Source organism: Salvelinus fontinalis, chromosome 19 (genome assembly GCF_029448725.1).
Source record: "Salvelinus fontinalis isolate EN_2023a chromosome 19, ASM2944872v1, whole genome shotgun sequence".
Classification (NCBI taxonomy): Eukaryota; Metazoa; Chordata; class Actinopteri; order Salmoniformes; family Salmonidae; genus Salvelinus; species Salvelinus fontinalis.
This window is the reverse complement of record NC_074683.1, coordinates 21,977,536-21,986,575: the sequence shown is the minus strand read 5'-3', so window position 1 is coordinate 21,986,575 and position 9,040 is coordinate 21,977,536. Positions and strand designations below refer to the sequence as shown.

The window sequence follows — 9,040 nt, the reverse complement described above, 5'->3', positions numbered from 1 at the left end:
ATAAATGATTAAAACAGCCTTTGCAGTCTGAAGTGTTGATTCACTATTATCCCCACTTACTATGCGAGATCAATTATTCTACAGATCCTGCAAATAGAAAGACAAATTGTCATCCTCTTGGAGGAGAAGAAAGAGACTAAACAAATCAAGCAAATGCTATGCCTTTAATTGTTTTCAAACATCCCAATATATATAGAAATATATTGTATCACTGACTGGTGTACTATGTCTGAAAACATCACAGCACATTTAATGGCATACAAAACGAGCATCAAGTACAGTTCAGAAATATGGAGGGTAAAATGTTTAACAACAGAATACATGAATCATATCTTTCCACAATCAGACAAAACACTTACACATCACGTGCTGTAACACTGAATAACAGTCTGAATACATTTACATTTTAGTCATTCAGCAGAGGCCGTCCATCTCAGAGGGTGGTCTCGCTTCACTGCAGCAAGCGGTTCAACAACACTTCACATCAACACTTTACAACAGTACCATACAGTAGGCATCATGACAGAGTAAAACAAATGATTCCCTTGCACCACATACTGTATGTAAATAAGTACAGAAGATAAGCAATGACACGGCCGGTTGGAGGAGTCATGCTGTAGTTGTGGAGGTCCCTCTTCTCTCCATCACAATCCTTCATCGTAAGCCTTTCATTCTTTCATTTCATTCATTATTCTGATATGATCTGTTTCTAAAGATATGGACAATATATGTTTATAAATATATGGACAATTCATGAGATGATAGTTACAACAACAAACAGCCTCAACAATGAGACCTGAAGTTCCACAACTACATTAGAAAAGTACAGCACTAGAGGGTTAAGAGTAGGGGAGATGAATCATCATGAGACACACATCAACATTATACCTGTTACAAACTGAATAGTCTCCCCTGCTCCAAACCCATCAACAACATCATCCTCTAAGTCCACCACAGTGACATAAACTAATGTGAGCTCACATGATACTTACGGTGCAATTTGCTCTATGGGTAAGGTAGAACAAAACAGAATGATTCAATATTGGTGACAAAATTCCATCAGAAAAAAGTACACGTACATGCACACACAGTTATGTACCTTGTAGCCAGTCCACCCCCTCCTGTAGGCCCTCTCCTTTTACAGGATTACTGGCACTGAAACAGAGGGACAGATTTTAGTAACCTATCCCAACACAACTGTGTGTGTCTGTACCTGCTTGTGTGTGTGATAGAGTTGTGTCCTACCAGATGTGCCAGGGCTTGTCGTTGATGTTCTCCAGACAGAGCAGCTGAGAGACTTTGACTGAAGACATGGCTTCTCTCAGATCACTCTTATTAGCAAAGAGCAGCACAGGGATCCTCCTACTGCAGATGTCTGGAGGCAGAAGGAACACCAAAGAACAGGTGAGGAAAGTTTGTCTGTCTTTCTCCTCTTCTCTCCCTCTCGCTCTTCCTGTCTCTCTCTCTTTCTTACTCTCATTCTCTTACCTTGGTGATTGAGAAGAGTATCAAGCTCCTCTTTGGCAACGACAATTCGTAACTTGTCTCCACTATCGATGACAAATATGATTGCGTGACTCTCTCTGTGGACACCACAACAGAAAACAATGTCATCAACAAGGGATAGCAGGAGCAACATGGTAAAAAACACTGAATGTGTTTCTCTACCTCAGGGTTAAGCAACTAGATTCAGAGCGAATTGCCGGGTGGCGGTAACTCTTGGAGATAGATTCAGGGTTAGGTAACCACTAAAACTGCTCTACAGGCAATACTGGTTACTCTAAGTTTAGAGGTAAGGCACCTCTGGATTAAAACGTCCTTTCATATCATGCAGTTCTATATAGATAAACAGTGCAGGTGTAAAGTCTTACTTGTAGTAATGTTCCCATAGGTTTCTATATCTGCTCTGACCAGACATGTCAAACACTGTGAAAGACAAACTTTATAGAGACAAAATACATGTTACGCAACAACAAACGCACTATAGTAATATAATTATTATTACTTTTACCTGGTTCACTAAGTTAATCATAGTTTACATTACAAGTTAATTACTACCTTGAACTCTTAAATTGTTCTATATTGAAGCCAATAGTTGGGACAATGTCTTGTGTCTGGGTCTGTAATACCACACACAAACAAAACACAGACAGACAAACAATAACTGAAGTGTATCAAAAATAAATGGCAAAATTGGGTGAAATAGGCTGTACTGACCTACACCTGACTAGCATGCTTCCAGTTGTCTGAGAGTGGGCCATATAAGCTTAGCTGAAAACAAGCAAGCAGTGGATAATTGCAGCGTAACGAATGCAATAACACACAGCTCGTATGTATAACCACAATGCGATAACACTCACAGCTCGTGTGTATAACCACAATGCGATAACACTCACAGCTCGTATGAATAACCACAATGCATAACACTCACAGCTCGTATGTATAACAACAGTGCGATAACATTTACAGCTCGTATGTATAACCACAGCGCGATAACACTCACAGCTCGTATGTATAACCACAATGCGATAGCACACACAGCTCGTATGTATAACCACAATGCGATAACACTCACAGCTCGTATGTATAACCACAATGCGATAACACTCACAGCTCGTATGTATAACCACAATGCGATAGCACTCACAGCTTGTATGTATAACCACAATGCGATAGCACTCACAGCTCGTATGTATAACCACAATGCGATAACACTCACAGCTCGTATGTATAACCACAATTCGATAAAACTCACAGCTCGTATGTATAACCACAATGCGATAGCACTCACAGCTTGTATGTATAACCACAATGCGATAGCACTCACAGCTCGTATGTATAACCACAATGCGATAACACTCACAGCTTGTATGTGTAACCACAATGCAATAACACACAGCTCGTATGTATAACCACAATGCGATAACAATCACAGCTCGTATGTATAACCACAATGCGATAACACTCACAGCTCGTATGTATAACCACAATGCGATAACACTCACAGCTCGTATGTATAACCACAATGCGATAACACACACAGCTCGTATGTATAACCACAATGCGATAACTCTCGCAGCTCGTATGTATAACCACAATGCGATAACACTCACAGCTCGTATGTATAACCACAATGCGATAACACTCACAGCTCGTATGTATAACCACAATGCGATAACACTCACAGCTCGTATGTATAACCACAATGCGATAACACTCACAGCTCGTATGTATAACCACAATGCGATAACACTCACAGCTCGTATGTATAACCACAATGCGATAACACACACAACTCGTATGTATAACCACAATGCGATAACACTCACAGCTCGTATGTATAACCACAATGCGATAACACTCACAGCTCGTATGTATAACCACAATGCGATAACACTCACAGCTCGTATGTATAACCACAATGCGATAACACTCACATTTCATATGTATAACCACAGTGCAATAACACTCACAGCTCGTATGTATAACCACAGTGCGATAACACTCACAGCTCGTATGTATAACCACAATGCAATAACACACAGCTCGTATGTATAACCACAATGCGATAGCACTCACAGCTCGTATGTATAACCACAATGCGATAACACTCACAGCTCGTATGTATAACCACAATGCGATAACACTCACAGCTCGTATGTATAACCACAATGCGATAACACTCACAGCTCGTATGTATAAACACAATGCAATAACACACAGCTCGTATGTATAACCACAATGCGATAGCACTCACAGCTTGTATGTATAACCACAATGCAATAACACACAGCTCGTATAACCACAATGCGATAGCACTCACAGCTTGTATGTATAACCACAATGCAATAACACACAGCTCGTATGTATAACCACAATACGATAACACTCACAGCTTGTATGTATAACCACAATGCGATAACACTCACAGTTCGTATGTATAACCACAATGCGATAACACTCACAGCTCGTGTGTATAACCACAATGCGATAACACTCACAGCTCATATGTATAACCAGAGTGCGATAACACTCACAGCTCGTATGTATAACCACAGTGCGATAACACTCACAGCTCGTATGTATAACCACAATGCAATAACACACAGCTCGTATGTATAACCACAATGCGATAGCACTCACAGCTCGTATGTATTACCACAATGCGATAGCACTCACAGCTTGTATGTATAACCACAATGCGATAACACTCACAGCTCGTATGTATAACCACAATGTGATAACACTCACAGCTCGTATGTATAACCACAATGCGATAGCACTCACAGCTCGTATGTATAACCACAATGTGATAACACTCACAGCTCGTATGTATAACCACAATGCGATAGCACTCACAGCTCGTATGTATAACCACAATGTGATAACACTCACAGCTCGTATGTATTACCACAATGCGATAGCACTCACAGCTTGTATGTATAACCACAATGCGATAACACTCACAGCTCGTATGTATTACCACAATGCGATAGCACTCACAGCTTGTATGTATAACCACAATGCGATAACACTCACAGCTCGTATGTATAACCACAATGTGATAACACTCACAGCTCGTATGTATAACCACAATGCGATAACACTCACAGCTCGTATGTATAACCATATTGCGATAACACTCACAGCTCGTATGTATAACCACAATGCGATAACACTCACAGCTCGTATGTATAACCACAATGCCATAGCACTCACAGCTCGTATGTATAACCACAATGCGATAACACTCACAGCTTGTATGTGTAACCACAATGCAATAACACACAGCTCGTATGTATAACCACAATGCGATAACAATCACAGCTCGTATGTATAACCACAATGCGATAACACTCACAGCTCGTATGTATAACCACAATGCGATAGCACTCACATTTCATATGTATAACCACAGTGCAATAACACTCACGGCTCGTATGTATAACCACAATGCGATAACAATCACAGCTCGTATGTATAACCACAATGCGATAACACTCACAGCTCGTATGTATAACCACAATGCGATAACACTCACAGCTCGTATGTATAACCACAATGCGATAACAATCACAGCTCGTATGTATAACCACAATGCGATAACACTCACAGCTCATGTGTATAACCACAATGCGATAACACTCACATTTCATATGTATAACCACAGTGCAATAACACTCACAGCTCGTATGTATAACCACAGTGCGATAACACTCACAGCTCGTATGTATAACCACAATGCAATAACACACAGCTCGTATGTATAACCACAATGCGATAGCACTCACAGCTCGTATGTATAACCACAATGCGATAACACTCACAGCTCGTACGTATGAACACAATGCGATAGCACTCACAGCTCATATGTATAACCACAATGCGATAACACTCACAGCTCGTATGTATAACCACAATGCGATAACAATCACAGCTCGTATGTATAACCACAATGCGATAACACTCACAGCTCATGTGTATAACCACAATGCGATAACACTCACATTTCATATGTATAACCACAGTGCAATAACACTCACAGCTCGTATGTATAACCACAGTGCGATAACACTCACAGCTCGTATGTATAACCACAATACGATAGCACTCACAGCTCGTATGTATAACCACAATGCGATAACACTCACAGCTCGTATGTATAACCACAATGCGATAACACACACAACTCGTATGTATAACCACAATGCGATAACACTCACAGCTCGTATGTATAACCACAATGCGATAACACACACAGCTCGTATGTATAACCACAATGCGATAACTCTCGCAGCTCGTATGTATAACCACAATGCGATAACACTCACAGCTCGTATGTATAACCACAATGCGATAACACTCAAAGCTCGTATGTATAACCACAATGCGATAACACTCACAGCTTGTATGTATAACCACAATGCGATAACACTCACAGCTCGTATGTATAACCACAATGCGATAACACTCACAGCTCGTATGTATAACCACAATGCGATAACACTGACAGCTCATATGTATAACCACAATGCGATAACACTGACAGCTCATATGTATAACCACAATGCGATAACACTCACAGCTTGTATGTATAACCACAATGCGATAACACTCACAGCTCGTATGTATAACCACAATGCGATAACACTCACAGCTTGTATGTATAACCACAATGCGATAACACTCACAGCTCGTATGTATAACCACAATGCGATAACACTCACAGCTCGTATGTATAACCACAATGCGATAACACTGACAGCTCATATGTATAACCACAATGCGATAACACTCACAGCTCGTATGTATAACCACAATTCGATAAAACTCACAGCTCGTATGTATAACCACAATGCGATAGCACTCACAGCTTGTATGTATAACCACAATGCGATAGCACTCACAGCTCATATGTATAACCACAATGCGATAACACTCACAGCTCGTATGTATAACCACAATTCGATAAAACTCACAGCTCGTATGTATAACCACAATGCGATAGCACTCACAGCTTGTATGTATAACCACAATGCGATAGCACTCACAGCTCGTATGTATAACCACAATGCGATAACACTCACAGCTCGTATGTATAACCACAATGCGATAAATCTCACAGCTCGTATGTATAACCACAATGCGATAGCACTCACAGCTCGTATGTATAACCACAATGCGATAACACTCACAGCTCGTATGTATAACCACAATGCGATAGCACTTACAGCCCTTATAATCAGTGGTGTAGTGGAGGGTAAACGCAAGTAAACACAATTTACTCACCTTTATTTTTTGCATGACAGTACACCCACCTTTTGGGAAAGAATTCATGGAAAGTATAGGGAACGTTACTTTTTTCACCGCGACTGGCGATCAGTTTACCCATCTATGTTTTTTGTTTACCACTACATCACTGCTTATGCCACAATGCATAAAATTCACAGCTCTAATATACACTATATTAACAAAAGTATTTCGACACCCCTTCAAATTAGTGGATTTGGCTACTTCAGCCACCCCCATTGCTGACAGGTGTATAAAATTGAAAGGCCTTACTAAAGAGCTCAGTGACTTTCAACATGGCACTGTCATAGGATGCCATCTTTCCAACAAGTCAGTTCGTCAAATTTCTGCCCTGCTAGAGCTGCCCCGATCAACTGTATGTGCTATTATTGTGAAGTGGAAACATCTAGGAGCAACAATGGTTAAGTCACAAAGTGGTAGGCCACACAAGCTCAAAGAATGGGACCGCAGAGTGCTGAAGCGCGTGAAAATCCTCTACCCTCAGTTGCAACACTCACTACTTTACTGACTTTGACTTTATTGTCCCCATTGGGAAATGTTGTAAGTTCCAAACTAAGTTCCAAACTACCTCTGGAAGCAACATCAGCACAAGAACTGTTCATGGGAGCTTCATGGGTTTCCATGGCGAAGCAACCACATGCTTGTGTGTGGTTGCTTCGCCATGGAAACCCATGAAGCTCCCATGAACAGTTCTTGTGCTGATGTTGCTTCCAGAGGTAGTTTGGAGGTAATTTGGAACATTGTGGTTATACTCAGATCCTCATGCGCAATTCCAAGCATCGGCTGGAATGGTGTAACGCTTGCCGCCATTGGACTCTGGAGCAGTGGAAACGCGTTCTCTGGAGTGATGAATCATGCTTCACCATCTGGCAATCCGATGGACTAATCTGGATTTGGCGGATGCCAGGAGAACGCTGCCTTCACGAATGCATAGTGCCAACTGTAAAATTTGGTGGATGAGTAATAATGGTTTGGGGCTGTTTTTCATGGTTTGTGCTAGGCCCCTTAGTTCCAGTGAAGGGAAATCAACACTACAGCATACAAAAATGGCATTCTAGACGATTCTGTGCGTCCAACTTTGTGGCAACAGTTTGGAGAAGGCCATTTTCTGTTTCAGCATGACAATGTCCCCGTGCACAAAGCGAGGTTCATACAGAACTGATTTGTCAAGATCAGTGTGGAAGAACTTGACTAGCCTGCACAGAGCCCTGACCTCAACACCATTGAACACCCTCAACCCCATTGAACACCTTTGGGATGAATTGGAACACTGCCAGGCCTAATTGCCCAACATCAGTAATGCTATTGTGGGTGAATAGAAGGAAGTCCCCGCAGCAATGTTCCAACATCTAGTGGAAAGCCTTCCCAGAAGAGTGGAGGCTGTTGTCGCAGCAAAGGGGGGACCAACTCCATATTAATGCCCATGATTTTGGAATGAGATGTTCAATGACTTTTGGTCATGTAGTGTATAACCACAATGGTTAACACTCACAGCGCGTATGTATAACCACCATCTCCATGGCTCAGCTCACTCAACTCAGATACACAACTCCGTCTCTTTCCATTGACAGGCCAGCGCGCAAAAGACGTGCGTGCCTACAGCAGGCCACCACATTAATACGTTTCAATTTAGAACAAAATCAAATACATCAGTCAATGGACTACAGTAGGCCTATATGCTCAATTATTGTTAGGCCATGTCAGTGGACTTACATTACTGGGTTTGAGTTGGTTGATGATGGTGGTTTTCCCGCTGTTGTCCAGTCCCAAACACAACACGTTCACTTCTTTCTTCTTCAGACCCAGCCATCCCGACAGTTTATCTAACAGGCCCATTTGTCCCGCTTACAACATCCGATCCTAAGGTTTAAATGTGGATTCGGTATAGGCCACCTACCCCCTCAATATATAATCAAAAGTTTTTACCATTTCTCGCTGCAATTTAGTCTAAAGTTCTAAAATAGAATGTTGCCATGGATATGAGGACTAAGTAACTAGACAGCAGGTTGGCAGTCCAGTCTGTGAATAAGCCTATTAGAGTGAATTAATGCTCTGAACCTACTGCTGACCTGACTCACAGTATGGGGTGATTCTGAGACATTAGATAATGTCAACTTCATGAGGAAAGGTTTATTACATAGGCCTACAGTAGCCTGTACATATTCCAGTCATGCTGAATATGTACAGGCTACTGGTGTTTTATTTATAGACTTTTTTTAGTGGTAGCCTA

At 41.4% G+C, this 9,040-nt stretch overlaps 1 protein-coding gene across 1 annotated transcript; it reads right to left on the bottom strand.

The window, feature by feature from the left end:
* Nucleotides 1-221: 221 nt before the first annotated feature.
* LOC129817014 (ADP-ribosylation factor-like protein 6) lies at nt 222-8,799 on the bottom strand. Its single transcript, XM_055871998.1, has 6 exons — nt 8,524-8,799; nt 2,059-2,120; nt 1,872-1,940; nt 1,489-1,583; nt 1,246-1,375; nt 222-1,155 (listed from the first exon to the last, which is right to left on the bottom strand). Exons 1-6 carry the CDS (start codon nt 8,644-8,646, stop codon nt 1,092-1,094), a joined length of 543 nt encoding a protein of 180 aa, XP_055727973.1. The 5' UTR covers nt 8,647-8,799; the 3' UTR covers nt 222-1,091.
* Between the last annotated feature and the right edge of the window lie 241 nt (nt 8,800-9,040).

Bases quoted from the DNA above. Each gene is read 5' to 3' on its own strand.
- LOC129817014 (XM_055871998.1), bottom strand. From the start codon at position 8,646: ATGGGCCTGTTAGATAAACTGTCGGGATGGCTGGGTCTGAAGAAGAAA. The intron at 2,121-8,523 runs GTAAGTCCACTG...GTGGTATTACAG, and splicing joins ACCAACTCAAACCCAGTAAT to ACCCAGACACAAGACATTGT. The intron at 1,941-2,058 runs GTAGTAATTAAC...GTCTCTATAAAG, and splicing joins GAACAATTTAAGAGTTCAAG to TTTGTCTTTCACAGTGTTTG.